Here is a 16,859-nt window from a genome sequence, read left to right on the forward strand (position 1 = left end):
ACTACCTAAAGAAAACCATCATGTATGCTATTTAGCAAAGAAACTAAAATGTTGGCAGGGTTTTATAAATCCTAGATAGTTTCACCTTAAGTAGCCAGTTTTCTTATTTAAGGTGTAGGGATTTCAGTAGGTGGGAACAAACTTTTTCTTGATTAAAAAATTAAAAATTAAATAATTAAAATACATTTCTTATTATTTGTTTTAGAGTACATGTGTATGCATAAAAGAGACAGAGAGAACACCTCCGTATGGCCCAGTCACCCCGCCATCCCGTTCCTCTAGTCATACTGCTCCTCGGATCCTAGGCACATACGTACAGGTCCAGCATGTTCCAGACCAACTGGGCCAAGGATTCAAACCATGGTCTTTGTGTGCCTTCCAACCCTTAGTTTGGTACACCACTATCTGCCCCACCACAGCGAGGCTATGGGACAGAACATTTATGGGGGATCCAGGGCTTCTAATGAACTGCCCATCTAAAACTTTCTAAAATTCATATAATGGGGATGTGAAGATAGGCAGTTTTCAAGAAAGGCAGTATTCAAAACATGAACAGGGCCACATGAACCCACAGGCAAATGAAGTTAATTTTCATCTTATGGGACCAGAGAGTGGTGAAACATAAATCACAACTGTCTGCGAGGCTATCCTACATGGGAAGTCCCTTGGTTCAAGTTCAGAGATCTCCTTAGTACTCCAGCCACACACTTGACTATGAACCAGGGCTGGATGAGGGCTAGAGGTGGATCTTGATGTTAAGCTCCTATTGTAAGTTCTCTATCTCATCTCTCTTGCTCATGGAAGAAATAAATAAGTACACTAATTTTTAAAGAGTTTTTGCTATAGGCTGTGTGTACTTGACAGAGAGAGAGACAGACAGAAAGTGAGAAATCATGCCCTGTGTGTGTGGGGGGGTGGTGGCCATGCTCCAATCCCTTCTTCTCCATTCTCCTCTCAGGATCCCAGGCATTCATGCACACTCTCCCAATGTGAGTTATAAGCACCAGGTCCGGGACTTGAACCTTGATCAACTATGTGGGAGTCTAGTGACATAATCATTATGCCATCTGCTCGTTCTAAAAAGTAAACTTTTTAAAAAAGATAATGTTCATTTTAAAGTCAGGAAATCTGAGAGGCCTTGGAATGCATTATTGGGCTGCAGATGGTTCTTGGGGTTTTACTTTTTAGAACATTCAGGATCATTTTATCTCAGTTTTCTATCAAGAAAAGTAAGACAAAAAAGAAGAAAAAAGAAAACAGCTTCCTTAGTTTCCTGTGAGCTGACAGAGGACTCAGTGATATGGCGATTTTATGCTTATTCCAAGCTCATTTCCCACACTCAATTATCAGCAGCTGTTTTCCTGCACACTCGTTTCCCCTCTTCTGCCGTCTTCCTTTCCTGTGGAGTACGATTTCCACTTCTTATTCCAACATCATTTCTCACCTGTTGGTTGTTACTGGCCATCGACTCACCCAAACATTGTTTTCCCAGCTAAGATGTAGCTCAAAGCAGCCCTAAAACAAGAGAATCTGCCTGGAGAAACTCTATGTGTAATAGCAGAGACCAACATTTATTATTTACTGTCTATTTCCTTAGTTTAAGTCTGTTACAAAGCCCTTTATAATTATTAAATGAAAAAGGCAGGTACATATAAGCAATCTGAGAATATATAATTAAACCCATGCCACAAAGAACAATGGTGGATGAGGGGGATCACCTTTATTCCAGCAAATAATTTGTTAATAAATAGCTTCTGTCATGGAAGTAATAAAAGACACTATTGGTTTTGATATTGGAAGGACTTAAGGATGAGGTAATGAGACTCTTTTTTTCTTAAGAGATTTTTGTTATAGGGCATGTGCACTTGCCAGAGACACAGAGGGAGAGATAGAAAGCAATAAATCACTCACGGGATGGGGGGGGGAATGGCCATGCTACAATCCCTTTTCTTCCATTCTCCCAGGATTTGGGGCATGCACACACATGTGCCCAGCATGAGTTTCAATCCACTGGGGCCAGGACTCAAACTGTGGTTGACTGGGGACCAGTAGTTAGTGTAATGGCTATGTCACGGGACTCCCATGTGGGCGACCGCGGTTTGAGTCCCGGACCTGGTGGCTTAAACTCACGCCGGGCACATGTGCATGTGTGCCCAAGATCCCGAGAGGAGAAAAGAGGAGAAGGGATTGTGGTGTGGCCATCCCCCCGAGGGGTGATTTCTCGCTTTCTGTCTCTCTATCTCTCTTTGTCTTTTTGGCAAGTGCACACAACCGATAGCAAAAACCTCTCAAAAAAAAAAAAAAATGTGGTTGACCAAGTGGAAATCCAGCGTTTTAACACCTCTGCCACCTAAGACTACTTTTTTAAAAGAGATACCTCTCAAAAAAAAAAAAAAATGTGGTTGACCAAGTGGAAATCCAGCGTTTTAACACCTCTGCCACCTACTGGCCCTAAGACTACTTTTTAAAAAGAGATTATTGCCTGAGGGCATGTGTGCTGGGGAGGGGGTGAGAGACAGATGCAATAAAAGGGAAAGCGAGAAATCATCCCTTGGGGGGTGGGGGGGTTGGCCACTTCACCATCCCCTCTCCTCCTTCTCCTCTAGGGATCTTGAGGATGCATGCACACATGCCCAGTATGATTTTCAAGCCACCATGTCTGGGACTTGAACCTTGGTAAGCCATGTGGGAGAACAGTGATGCAATTGCCATGCCACCTGCTGATCTCCCTGAAACTACTTTTTAAAAAGTGCAGAGCCTGTGAAGTTAAAGAACTTCTTTTTTCTACACTCTCCTAAGGCACTGTGAAAGAAAAGCCTTGATCAAGTTAAATAATTTAGAAATAGAATATTCTAATTTTACATAATCCAATGTAGTCATTTCCTAGATGATAAAACTGGGGTACAGTTTATTCACTGATTCAATACTGAGCATATGCTACATGACAGCACTCTGCTAGGCATTAGGGAGAGAAGATTGTTCTCCAGAGCATCTGGTCTAATGGGAAAGAAAGAGAATATAGAAAATACAAAAAAAAAATACAAGTACAGAAGACAGAGGAGAGAAATGCAGAGCATAGTAATTTTTATAGTCATAATATCATTTTTTTTCTTGTCCTACTATTTCTGTTGCTCTTGAATATTTGGCTTCTGTGTGATCAAGATAGTAAGCTCTCCATGTACTTGCTGGTATACAAAGGTTGTAGAAAGCAGGTTTCAATGAGCGTGAAGCTTGGGTTTAGGATTTATTAGAGATGTGAAGTAGACCATTAGTTCCGGGGGGGGGGTGATATTTGTCACAAGTAAAGTCATATAACATGAGCCATTGGAGAGAAAGCCTGTCACATATTAGCCCAGGGCCTGATAGAAATTTCAGTAAATATTAAATATGAATACCATGGGAATGTTTGTTATATTGTTGCTAAAGGAAAATTGGTGGGGTTAGGGGCAGGAAGATGTTAATAAATGCATGGTAGGGGAAATAAATTACCCTTCTGAGAAAATAAGTTTATTATGTTTGTTTGATCTGTAAACAAAATATCATTTTCTCAGAGATACTTAGACTTTAAGATGTTATTATACATCATCAAAAGGAGAGTTAAGAAAATATTTCAAATTTATTTGATCTTGCAAGAGATGCTTCCATCTCAGAGTACTAATACTTATGAAATCGCTCCCTGAATTTGTATAGATTGAACAAAGTAGGGAAAATATTTTTCATGCTAGGTACACCCAATCTCCTATTAATGGTCTTCATTACTTAAAAAGTCACATAAGAGATTTCAGTTCTGAATGGAATCTAGAATTTTAAATAAGCTAAGACAGGGTTTAAAAGAGAATTTCAGTTTCGACATCAATACTTTAAGGCTCAACATAGTTTTAAAAAAAAGAAAGTTATTTTTTCAGATGGAGCTTCTAAATAAAAATGTTAGCAAATAGTTTTTGAATCATGATTTTGAGGCAATGGGTAATGCCATGGCTTGGGGAGACAGGCTGTCTCAGGGTTCTAATTCTGGTTCGGGTGGCACCAGTGGGGATTAGTGATTTATATTCGCTCTTCAGGCTCCCTTTCATAGGTTTGCTTTTTTTATCTAGCACAGGGGTCAGCAAACTACAGCCCATGAGCCAAATCTGGCACACTGTGCGATTTTTACATTTTTTTCAATGGTTGGAAAAAAAATTAAAAGAAGAGTAATACTTCTTGATATTTGAAAGTTAACATTCATAAATAAAGTTTTATTGACACACAACTACACCCATCTTTTTATACTATCACAGCAGAGTTGAACAACGGGAACTGAGACCTTATTAAAAAGTCTAAAATACTTATTCTCTGGGTTTTTGCAGAAAACATTCATGGGTCCCTGATGTAGCGTACAGCTGGTGGAAGTGAATGAGTCACCATGTCTGCAAACACCATAAGGGAACATGGCTCACATGGATACTTCTCCTAAATGGATCACAATTATACTTTCAATCTACTCACACATGCTTCAAGTGCCTGTTGTCTGAAATGACATTAGCAAGCATTTCAATGGGTTAAAAAAAAAAAAAGATTAAAAATGTCTTTATACTCTTTCATATTTTTTATTTTTTTAGAGAGAGAGTGATTTGCCATAGGGCATGTGTGCTCACTGGAGAGACAGAGAAACAGATAGCAAGAACTCACCCTCCCCCAGGGGGAATGGCCACACCACAATCCCTTCTTCTCTCAGGATTTTGGAACACATGCGCACATGCCCGACATGAGTTTTAAGCTACCGGGTCTGAGATTTGAACTACGGTCGGCTATGTGGGAGTCCAGCAATATAATCATTATACCATCTGCTAGCCCCCTGTGTACCATTTTAATGCCTCCTTCAAGTATACATTTTTTTTTGAGAGGTTTTTGCTATAGGGCATGCGCTCACCAGAAAGATGGAGAGAGATAGAGAGATAAAAAGTGAGAAATCATCCCCCGGGGGGATGGCCACACGCAATCCCTTCTCCATTCTCCTCTCAGGATCCTGAGTACACATGCACACACACCCAGTGTGAGTTTAAGCCACCGGGTCTGAGACTCAAGCCGTGGTTGAATGCATGGGAGTCCAGTGACATAGCCATTACGCCAATTGCTGGTCCCTCAAGTATACATTTTAAAGTATTATAAACAGGAAAGTAATTTTAAAATAAAAATTCCCATAACTTTTTAAAAAATAAAATACAAACTAGTTAGAACATGCTGATTTTCACCAATGAATTTATTTAATTCATGTTCACAACTACTTATGTGTATGGAATTATGTTTTCATACCATAAACAACTCCCACTCACATTCTCTAAATGATTTGCACATATTAAAACCAAGAAAAAAAAAAGAAGCCAAAACAAAACAAGAAAAAAAAATTCAGAGTTGCCTACAGACCAAAGCAGGCCAAAAAAATTTTTAAAAATAAATAAAAAATAAAGAGAGAGATTTTTCACTATCTCTTTTGAATAACAAATAAAATTGCATAAATTTTAACTTAAAGTATAACACAGGAGACAAAAAAAAAAGATAAAAAGAGTGTTGTAAAATGAAATGCCTTGGCTGCATATTTAACTAGTGAGCAAGAAAATGACCAAGTTTTATGCTAAAGCACTATTAAAATATCCCTACATTTTCATACAAAATAGATGCCAAATACTGGCTTACATTTCTAAGTGACAGCCAGTTAATGTATCCAATGACGTTATTTGTTCAACCCAGAAGGAGTCACAAATACAAGCATCAATGGCAAACTTCCGTTGCTGATGTTACATTATTATATCAAAAATGCAAAAATTGTCCAAGCTTTTCTTCTTTCCCAGAGACACCCATGAATATCTCGGAACTATTTATTTCTCAGTTGGCCAATTACAAGATACAGCTGCACTGACCATCTAAATATTAGGTTCAAGTTTTGGTAAATTAAACATCTGACAGCCTCTGGGTCCATGAAGTGTTCTACCCAGTGCAAGCTTTTTCTTCAGTGTGTGAATTAAGCCTGTGGAGTTGCACAGTCATAAAACCAGGAGAAAGACAACTGAATCAGAGTGTAAAAGTCTAAAACTGATTGTTATAATAGTAATTAAAACTAATAGAGAAAAATGTGTTATGTTTATGCATGTCTATATATGGTGAAACAGATGCACAGAGATACAGAGATAAAAATTAAATCTAAAGGGAGATAGATGTAGACATATAGACAGTAATAGTCTCTGGTTCCAATTTTAAATGATTATTCCTAATCCCTGGCCCACAACTGGGTTTCAGAGAATTTCTGAAGTCCTCAAAAAACTGGGTAATGTTGGTAGGTATACCCATTTTCCTCAGGTGAAAGGGTCCATCAGGCATTCATTAGATCCCCTAATCATCCAGTACTCTAACTTTTCACTTAGTTCCTATGAAATCTGCAAAAATAACTGAATGTAAACATTCTTGTAGAAATCTATAGAAGTAATATGCAATTATTTGACTGTATTGAAAATAATTAGCATAATCATAGTTAAAGGTGGGGTAAATAACACCTTGTACTTTTTTGAAGGGTTTCATTTTGTTTCCAAGTGTAAAAAATGAAAATATCACTGCACCCTTCAACATTTCTCCTATTCTCTGTTTCCATAGCTACCTCTTCATCCCTCATGCCCTTGTCTTCTGAATTCACCTCTTCTTGTCCTTAGGGGAAGGAGGAGGATAAGAAAACCTCCTCACTCTGGTTATTACTGATGTAGGCACTGTGCCGGGATGGGATTTTAAGGGTCTGGAATACTTACAATTGCCCTCAAACCCTAATGTGTCCTTGCTTGGCCAGTGGATTGATTCCCAGCATCTGATTAAGAACAAGTGTGTTTGTCTGAGGCTTGACAGTGATGGATTGACTGATAATTTGGCCAGTGTGTGGAGGGAGTTTGAAAAGAAGCTGAGAACAATTGCAGCAATGTCCTTTCTGTAAGGAAGAGAAATGTACTCTAGAGTGTCATACCTTTCTGTGGGAAATACATTCCACATGTAGGATCTTCCTTTGCTAGTTACGCACAGAGAGGAAAGGTAGCTCCTGGCAAGTATGTCTTCTCCCCACTGTTTCATAATGGTATGGCTGCAGCCATAGCACTCGTTTTCAAAAGAGCTGCAAGTGGGCAACTTTACCCAGCTCTTATTTTATGATGTGCTTATACATATAAATACTTGTAAATACATGAAAATGCCTACTCTCATTTCAAGTGCCAGGCACTCTTTAATGGATGAACTGAGAAGAGATACCAGTGTATCCATTCCATTTCCAATAATAATAATAATAATAACATGTTTGTATCTCAGAAAATACTTTGCAGTCTTGAATACTAGCTAATTTTTTTTTTTTTTGGAGAGGTTTTTGCTATAGGATGCATGCGCTCACCAGACAGACAGAGAGAGACATAGAGACAGAAAGCGAGAAATCACCCCTCAGGGAGGATGGTCACGCCGCAATCCCTTCTCCTCCAATCTCCTCTCGGGATCTTGGGCACGCACGCACACGTGCCCGGCGTGAGTTTTAAGCCACCGGGTCTGGGACGCGAACCGCAGTCGACTACATGGGAGTCCAGCGACATAGCCATTATGCTAACTGCTGGTTCCCAATACTAGCTAATTTTTAAAAATCAACCAGCTATATATATATAATTTTACTTTGACATCTTGGAACTTACTTGTAAATCAATGATGCATGACTATATGTAAACACACCCCCAACACACACACATGTACATACACAGCATTAGCTTCCTCAAATTGCCTCAGTTTCTTTATCTGTGAAATGGAGATAGCATTTCCTAATGCACAGAATTGTCACGAGGATTAAATGAAGCAACACACGCAAAGAGCCTGGATCACGGCCTGGGATCCAGAAATGCACTCAGGGAAGGAAAGACCCAGTTCAGCATGACAGAAAAGTTCAACGCAGTACGGCGGGGTTAGTTTTACATGACTGAGCTTCCTCCATACACCTGGTAAATATACGACTTCAATGGGTATTTGCTTAGTGTCTTGTGTTACACTGTACTAGATGTCCGGGAAATGGTGACGAACAAAATGTGGATCCTAACTATTGAGTCACATAGAGTCCCTTCTCTTTTTGCCAATCTTTTTTCATCTCTGAATCTTTTTTTTTTTCTCTCCAAGAGACTGTTATCTTAGGAAAGCAGAAGCATCATCATTTCACTAATTACTCTGTTTTTATTTTTTAAACATCACAAGTAAAACTCAATCATAACACATTTTGAGAAGCAAAGAGAACAACTGCATTTTTTTTTCTTAAAAAAGTGCACATTAAAATCTGCCAACATTCCTTTCTCAACCACATTTCCCAAAAGCTTAGCACTTGGCCATAAAAATTCACTCTGTTTTAAAATTTGGCATGCCTGACAGTAAAATCTTCAAATTTGCCAATTTGGCTGACATCTTTTTGAATAACAAGAAGAAATATAGAAAAAAAATTGGAACAAAATGCTATAAATCATGGCATTATTCAGAGACATAATTCATTTCATGGGATAATGAATCTATAAGAAATTAACCCTAATTATAGTAGTTTTTTTTTTTTTGGAGAGGTTTTTGCTATAGGGTGCGTGCTCTCGCCAGAAAAAGAGAGAGGGACAGAGAGATAGAAAGTGAGAAATCAACCCCCCAGGGGGGATGGCCACATCACAATCCCTTCTCCTCCATTCTCCTCTCAGGATCTTGGGCACGCACGCACACGCACCTGGTGTGAATTTAAGCGGCTAAGTCCGGGACTCGAACTGCAGTCGACTACATGGGAGTTCAGCGACATAGCCATTACGCTAACTGCTGGTCCCAGCAGATTTTTTGATAGATATTTACAAATGTCTACAACTTACATAGGAATATAGACAAATGTAAGTAATATACGGAAATTTGACACCCTCAATTCTCTCAAAAAAGTCGAAAATTCTCACTTTTCCTTATTTGCACATGATTTTTCCTTAGTTTCATAATGAAGGGCATTTCAGACTTAAGCAAAAAATTTAAATTAAAATAAAATGAAACAAAAAATCCTACTTATATATTTAAATTAGTAAGTTACAAGAACATATACATAGTGTACATATGGATAAACTGTGTACTTAAATACACATACACATAAATGTGTATGTATGCATATAAGATCCTTGTCTTATGATGGGGTTACAACCTTATAAACCTCCTGTAAATTGAAAGTATTAAGTAAAAAATGCATTGAATATATATAACCTATTGAACATCATAGATTAGCCTAACCTACTCTAAATATACTCAAAACACTTCCATTATCCTTTGGTTGGGCAAAATCTAACACAAAGCCTTTTTTATAACAAAATGTTACATATCTCATCTAATTTCTTGAGTACTGTACTGAAATTGAAACAGTGGTAGAATGGGTATTCAAAAGATGATTTTTACTAAATGCCGATTGCTTTTGCACCTTCATAAAGTTAAGAATCATTAGGTAGAACATTGTGAAGATGGGGACTATCTGTAATGCTAGAACAGATGACAAAGATTTTGCTGGAGGCTTTTGTCAGTCTCATTGGAAGTCGAATGGGCAGATGGTATTTAAGGATTTTATTCTTTCCTATTCATTGATACCTGTTGGGTTGTTTGGCTTAAGGTACTTGTTTATAAAGACAGAAACATGTTGGGTCTGTAAGCATCATTTCTAGTTACCAGTTTTCAGGAAGCGGCAATTGAGAGCATTCCACAGGAAAGCCAACATAGAAGATGATGTACATGTTAGGAGGGTCTGTTGCTAGGTAGGCCTATAGAATTTTGTACAATGCAACAACCACATTTCTGCAATCCTTCCTGCCTTCTACAGGTTTTGACAATTAAAAACACCATCTTAAACTTCTCAGATTCCCATGTGAAGCTGTGACACAATTGGAAAAATTTAAAAATATCTTGTCATTCTCATTTGCAAAAATTCAGAACATCATATGAAATAAATCCCATATTCTTATACAAATACAGAAGCAATTGTCTACCAATGCAGCTTTGATGTCAGGGCCACACCAATAAAACCCCATTAACCAAGATTAATGCCACGGACGCACACTAGATTCTCAATGTTGCCAAGTGTGTTTCAGCTCTCTCTTCAAAGAGGCATTTGGCACAATTCTCTTCACACTCTATAAAGTGATTCAGAATTATAAAACCTAACTTAGAAGCTACTATAATACATATTGTATTAATAATTCAGGAAGCAGCTTTTCAAATATGCTATAGGCACAGAATAAGTATTTCTATAATTACAGCAGTAAGCCTGAATTTCCTTCAGAAAATCTTTTCGAAAGGACAAACTAAAGATTCTATATAACACAGTCTAAAACTTCTTAAATTGTGTTTGTCAAAAGTCATTAAGTCACGTGCACTGCATGTGAAACATATGCCCTAGAACAATCATGGGGGTGGGGAGGAGATTTTATCTGTGACTTCCTGGGCTCGAAGGCACAGCTCTCTCAAATCGTCTTGAGAATATCCCTCTAGATTACATCAGAACTTCTTCACCTAAAGATGAAATCGCTATGCAGCTACACTGAATGGGAAAGTAGTATTACTAGGGATAGAGCATTTCTGGAGATAAAGAGTCACAGCCATGAGTTTAATACCATGCTGATTTAAAAGCCAGCAGGCACTAATGTTTGAGAATAAATAGGAAAAGAAATTTCCCCTAACTGATACTTCAAAGGCTTTGCAACATCTGGAATCTGGTTCCATACAGAGTATTCCACTAAGAAGCAAGAATAAAAAGATTTTAATAGGGCAAACAAGATTCAGGTTTCTCACAATATGTTCTCCCTGGGGGGAGACAAATAACACAATGCATCTGACTAACCTTTCTGCACTTCGGCTGCATTAATTAACATTTAGTCATGGATTCCACCGTGAGCCAGATGAACTCAGTGCTACAGCTGTTTTCATTGAGGGGCAAAAATATGCTTTCACATCTTAGATTCTTAGCACTTATAAATCTGGGGAAACTGTTTTATTGACTGTCTTTGTGCCCGTATTATTGATATGAATTACATATTACTCAACCAAATAAATTCACACCAACCTTAGGCTGTGATCAAATCAATATCAATATCACATACACGGGTCACATAAACTGGGTCAGTCAGAGCCAATATTATAAAAATCACATTCTTAACTCCTTTTTTTTTTCTGAAATCAAAGGATAAGGGAAGACTGAAGAACTGATCAAAGAGATGTTATAGATCACAGCCTTGGAGAAATTGTTGCTTACTCAGTCAAAGATTTAAGTGGAGATCATGCACACTTAGAGGGCTGGGTGCAGAGGACTAGGTGAAATGAACAGATGTTGCAGAAATGTAACTGCAGGATCCGATTACTTGGCAGAGACGTCTTCAATTCTATAAGCCAAACATGTGGAAGTGGTTGGCTGGAAGCAAAATCGAGGCCCAGAAATATAACACTGGGTCAGTTATTGAAAGAAACGTAGTTTTGTTTTCTTTTTATAGGAAAGGCTCCTTTAAGATACATTTTTGTGAAGAAATATATGGGTGAATAAGATGGACAAAGCGTTCTACCTATAACACCTTGTCAAATTTCAGATCACAAGAGCACTATAAAATCAAATTTCTCCTCAATGGACTCTTAAAAAGGCTCTGCCGTGACTTTTGTCAACTCTGGAGTCTTGTGGACAAACGAAAATCCAATAGACATGTGGCCAGGAGTATGGCTGAGTGCACCACTCTACAAACCTGAAGTCATTATCTGTGTTAAAAATAAGCCAAATTCAATACTTGCTTCTTCAAAATAATTCTCAACCACAACTCAGAAAGAAGAAAAGCTGTCTGATCTGTCTCGACCTTTACCGACATGGCATGGCAACAACTTAACCTAATCGGAAAAATATCTTACCTGGAACTACTTCAAAAAGGAATTTCCCCGGGTTCTCTTCATTGCAGGGATGTTCGAGAACTTTATTTCCAGGCAGAAAAATAGTACCCTGTGAACACAAGCATCAGTATCGTCAGAGAGCAAACAGCATGTGCCATCACCACCAGTGAGGAACCCAAAGTGCACTGTAACCCGGCGTTAAACGGCGCACCTCAGAGTCCTTCCTATTCCCAACAACCACAAATCATGGACCAGAATCACATCGGTTCGTCACTTAACACATACTTGTCGAGCTTCTAATACATTAGGTTGTGGGAAAAGTCATGATGAAATTTTTGCACAGAAACCGAAAAATATGTCATGACATTTCCGAACCCGTATTATCAGACACTATGTCAGCATCTACATTCATTTCTCAGCCCCAATGTATTGCATGCATTCTACATGCCAGAAATGTTACTGAGCACTCTACTGACATCGTATTATTTAACCGTTGGAATAATCTTGAGGCAGGTATCATTTTCCCCACTGCCTAGCTGTGAAAACAAGGCAGAGACACTAAAAGACACTAAATAAACACTAAAGTAGTCAAAGCTGTAATAAGCTTTCTTTTTATTATTTATTATTTCTCCCCCCCCTTTTTTTTTTGAAGGTTTCTTTGCCATAGGGTGCATGTCCTTTCCAAAGAAAGACAGTGAGAAGAAAACTGAGAAATCATCCCTGAGGGGCACATGGCAATGCTGCAATCCCTTCTCCTCCATTCTCCTCCTAGGACCCTGGGCACACACACACACTCGCTATTAATTCTCAAGCTACCGAGTTCAGGACTTGAACAGCAGTCAGTCATGTGGGAGTCCAGTGCCTCAACCACCACACAACCCACAGGCCCTTGATGATCCTTTTTCTTTTCTGCTACATTTTTTTCCCTCTCTAATGAATTATTCCCATCAACAGTGACACACTTCAAAGTCTATTCCATTTATTTTTTAATTACTTTGACTCTAGCTATCCCTATCTTGCTTTTTCCCTTGCCGCAAAGAGTTACCTAGAGTCTATTTCCTCATATGTACTCGCTGCAGCTTGGTTTGTGCTCCCATAATCCCCCTTACATGACTCCACAACCTGCAGGATTGACAGTGTTTCGTCCTCAGTGAACTTGATTGTCAGGAAGCATTTAAAACTATTGACCACTCCTTCCTGAAGCACATCCTTTTCTTGGTTTCTCCATTTTCTCCAGGATTTTTGTTATTTCTCTGTGAAGGAGTCTCTTTTGCTGATTCTATTATAACTGACCTTTAAGTATTACAGTTTTTCAAGGACTCATCCAATGAGATGCTCTCCTCTGATTTAGTACTCTTTCTCCACACCATCTCATCCGTGCCTATGAGTTCGATACCAACTCTAAGCCTATAAACAGCAGATCAACATTTTGAACCCAAGACCTTGGACTTTTACATCCAAAAGCTTATTTGACATTTCCACTTGAATATCCCAAAGGCACCTTAAATTCAACTTAGTCAAACTCAGATGCAATTAAATCTAGTCCTCAATATATATTCCTTAGCTCGGTGACTGGCACCTTCTGTTCAACTGCAAATACCATAAATTATTCTCTCTACCATACCTCCATCACCACCACTCCCTAGTTTCAACAAACAACAAGCTCTTGTCTGGAGTACTTCAAATGCTCCTTCACTGAATTCTTCACAATACTCTAACATCTTTCAATCCTTTTGTTTGTTTATCTATTTATTTATTTATTTATTTATTTGAGAGATGTCACCTATAGGATGTGTGCACTTGCCCAAGTGACAGAAAGAGACAGACAGAAAGTGAGAAATCACCCTCCAGTGGGATGGCCATGACACAATCCCTTCTCCTCCATTTTCCTCCTGGGATTTTGGGATTTTGGACACATGCACACACACACACACACACACACACACACACACATGCACACACATACACAGCCTGAGTTTTAAACTGCCAGGTCTGGGACTCAAACCACAGTTGACTACATGAGAGTCCAGCGATGCACCCATTACACCATCAACTGGGTATTATTATTATTATCATCATCATCATTACATTACTGCAGCTAGAATAATCTTTGTAAGCAGAAATTTCATCTTAGAACTTTCACACTTAAAAATCTTCCATGCTTTCATTTGTCCTTGGATAAAGATCTAGGTGTTCTAACTCCCTCCATTTCTCTAAGCTCATTTTTAAGCTTTTATACTTCTGTTGATTTCTATGACTTTTATCATCTAGCTAATTGCCTTTGAGAAAATGGTATCAGACTCCTATTTACCTTAGGACATTTTTTTTCTGATTATTTTATATCACTTTTAAGATTGAACACATTCAAGTATATAGATACTTTCATAGATTCCTGAATCTTTCCTGGACTGATTTAACCCTGTATGTAATTGTGCTATTTGTAAGAGTATTTGAATAATGTCTATTTCCTTCATTAAACTATAAGTAAGGGAAAATAGTATGTGTTTTGTCCCTTAATTTACCACCTGTGCCTGGCATTTTGCCAGACACAATTAATGCAAAAGAGGTGTATTTTTAGGTGAACGAGTGCTGTTTGTGCAGAAAAGCCAGTATTCAAAACCGAACATGTTAGACTCAAAAGCCCGCACTCTTGTCCAATATATTGCATTGTCTATTTTTCCCAGCTTGAGAAGTAGTATTTACCTACAGTAGTATTTTACTTAACCTTCTTCCTCCCAGGTTTCGCACAGAAAATTATAGTTATCTACCATTCCCCTCCTGGGTTTAGGGATAAAGCACAGCACTCCTAACTGAAACCCAAGGAATGGTAGTTGGAAGTATTCCTGCCCCCCCCACGCCTCGCGAGGCAAAATGTTGTAAGTACTGCCTTGTTTCATCTTCCAGGAAGTAAATGTTTTTACTTCTCATAAGATCGAGTTTTTTTCTGGTCTATGGATACCATCTGTTTACTGGTACCTTTTGAATAATTATTTTTAATTATTGAAAACTTGGAAGACCGTCATCATAATTAAGATCTTCTGTTGTAGAGGTTTAACCTATACGGCTTTATATAAGGTGGTAAAATCAATTGTTTTAATGATGAGTTTATTCTATTTATTGAAATGATTTTGTGAACTAATTCAATTTGTGATTTATCTTACTTTTATAATATATTGTCTAATCGTTCAGATACACACAGTATTTATTTTATTCACATAAGTGTGCCCGTGTGTACATATATGACTGCTGTTTCATGTCTCACCTTCAGGATCTATTTAGGACACTAAATTGTACCTTTGCAATTTAAGTAGAATTCAAGCCACTCTCCCATGTAAAAGATACCCCCATGAATTCCCAAACTACTTCACTAGGTAATTAAAAATTTCCAAGTAATGCCATCCTTTGTTGTCTTTTTTGTATGTATGAAAAAGCTATTTCTGATTGAAATTTTCCCTTTTTCAAATTTGACATTACACATTTTTTATATTTTGACAGTCTTCCAAACAAATTGTGATGTAAAAATAAGAGTTTAAATATTAGTAGTCAATGTTTAGAGCAAGATATATTCAATTTGACAAATATTTACTGTGGTTAGTCAGTCAGCAAGTAAAATAATCATTTAATTGAAAGAGCTAATTTGGGACCAACAGGTGGTGTGGTGGTTAAGGCACTGGACTCCCACATGGATGACCCCGATTCAAGTCCCAAACTTGGCAGCTTGCTTTCTCTCTCTCTCTCTGTCTCTCTCTGGTCAAACTGAATAACACATAAAATTGAAAAAAAAATTTTTTTGGAGAGGTTTTTGAATAACACATAAAATTAAAAAAAATTTTTTTTTTGGAGAGGTTTTTGCTATAGAGGTTTTCGCCAGGCAGACAGAGAGAGACAAAGAGATAGAAAGTGGGAAATTAACCCCCAGGGGGTATGGCCACGCCGCAATCCCTTCTCCTCCGTTCTCCTCTCAGGATCTTGGGCATGCACACACACACACGCCTGGCGTGACTTTAAGCCACCGGGTCCGGGACGCGAACCGTGGTCGACTACATGGGAGTCCAGCGACATAGCCATTATGCTAACTGCTGGTCCCAAATTAAATACATTTTTAAAAAAGAGTTAACTTGATTACCTTGTACAGGATTCATGTATAGTCCATAGCTAAAGGAAATGTCTTATTTTGTGATGTTATTTTCATAATTTTTAGCAATGTTTATATTTTCATAAAAATCTCTAATTTATCTACCACAGATAATCAATATTAAAACTGCATATATCTTTCCATATTTTATGTACTTATGTAAATGCATATATAAATATGCAGAATAATTTTTACAGAAACAATAATCAAAATGAAAAGACACTTATTATCTGCTTCAAAACTTAATCAGAGTGCCCAATCTAATTTAAAAGTTATTTATTGAGAAAGCATGATATGTACATTTATTATTTTTCTCTTTTCTTTTCTTTCTTTTCTTTCCCTTCCTTCCTTCCTTCCTTCATTTCTTTTCCTTCTTTTCTTTCTTTTCCTTCTTTTCTTTTCTTTTCTTTTTTTTCTTTTTCTTTCTTTCTTTCTTTCTTTCTTACTTTCTTTCTTTCTTTCTTTCTTACTTTCTTTCTTTCTTTCTTTCTTACTTTCTTTCTTTCTTTCTTTCTTACTTTCTTTCTTTCTTTCTTTCTTTTTAAATTTTGCCACATGGCACATGAGCTTGCTGGAGAGAGACATACAGAGAGGAAAAGTGAGAAAGCATAGCCCAGGAGAAATAGCCATGCCACAATCCCTTCTCCTCCAATTCTCCTCTCAGGACTTTGGTAGCCCATGAATGACCAAGGTGTTTTACAAGCCTCTGGAGCAAGGACTCAAACCACACAGTCTGCCACATGGGAACCAGCAGCCTTAGCTACCAGGCCACTGGCTGGTTCTAGTTTATTATTTCTAATTATCTGAGGTGTAGGAAGTGTTTGAAAAA

The 16,859-nt window shown here is 37.9% G+C and overlaps 1 protein-coding gene across 1 annotated transcript in view; it reads right to left on the bottom strand.

Annotated features, from left to right (window-relative positions):
- Positions 1-16,859, bottom strand: part of ARHGAP24 (Rho GTPase activating protein 24) — a 527,420-nt gene that overhangs the window by 276,537 nt on the left and 234,024 nt on the right. The window contains exon 3 of the mRNA XM_027769876.1: positions 11,917-12,004. Coding sequence (XP_027625677.1) covers positions 11,917-12,004 — 88 coding nt within the window. The remainder of the gene's footprint in view (positions 1-11,916; positions 12,005-16,859) is intronic.

This window comes from Tupaia chinensis, unplaced genomic scaffold, assembly GCF_000334495.1.
Source record: "Tupaia chinensis unplaced genomic scaffold, TupChi_1.0 Scaffold000094_1, whole genome shotgun sequence".
NCBI lineage: Eukaryota > Metazoa > Chordata > Mammalia > Scandentia > Tupaiidae > Tupaia > Tupaia belangeri.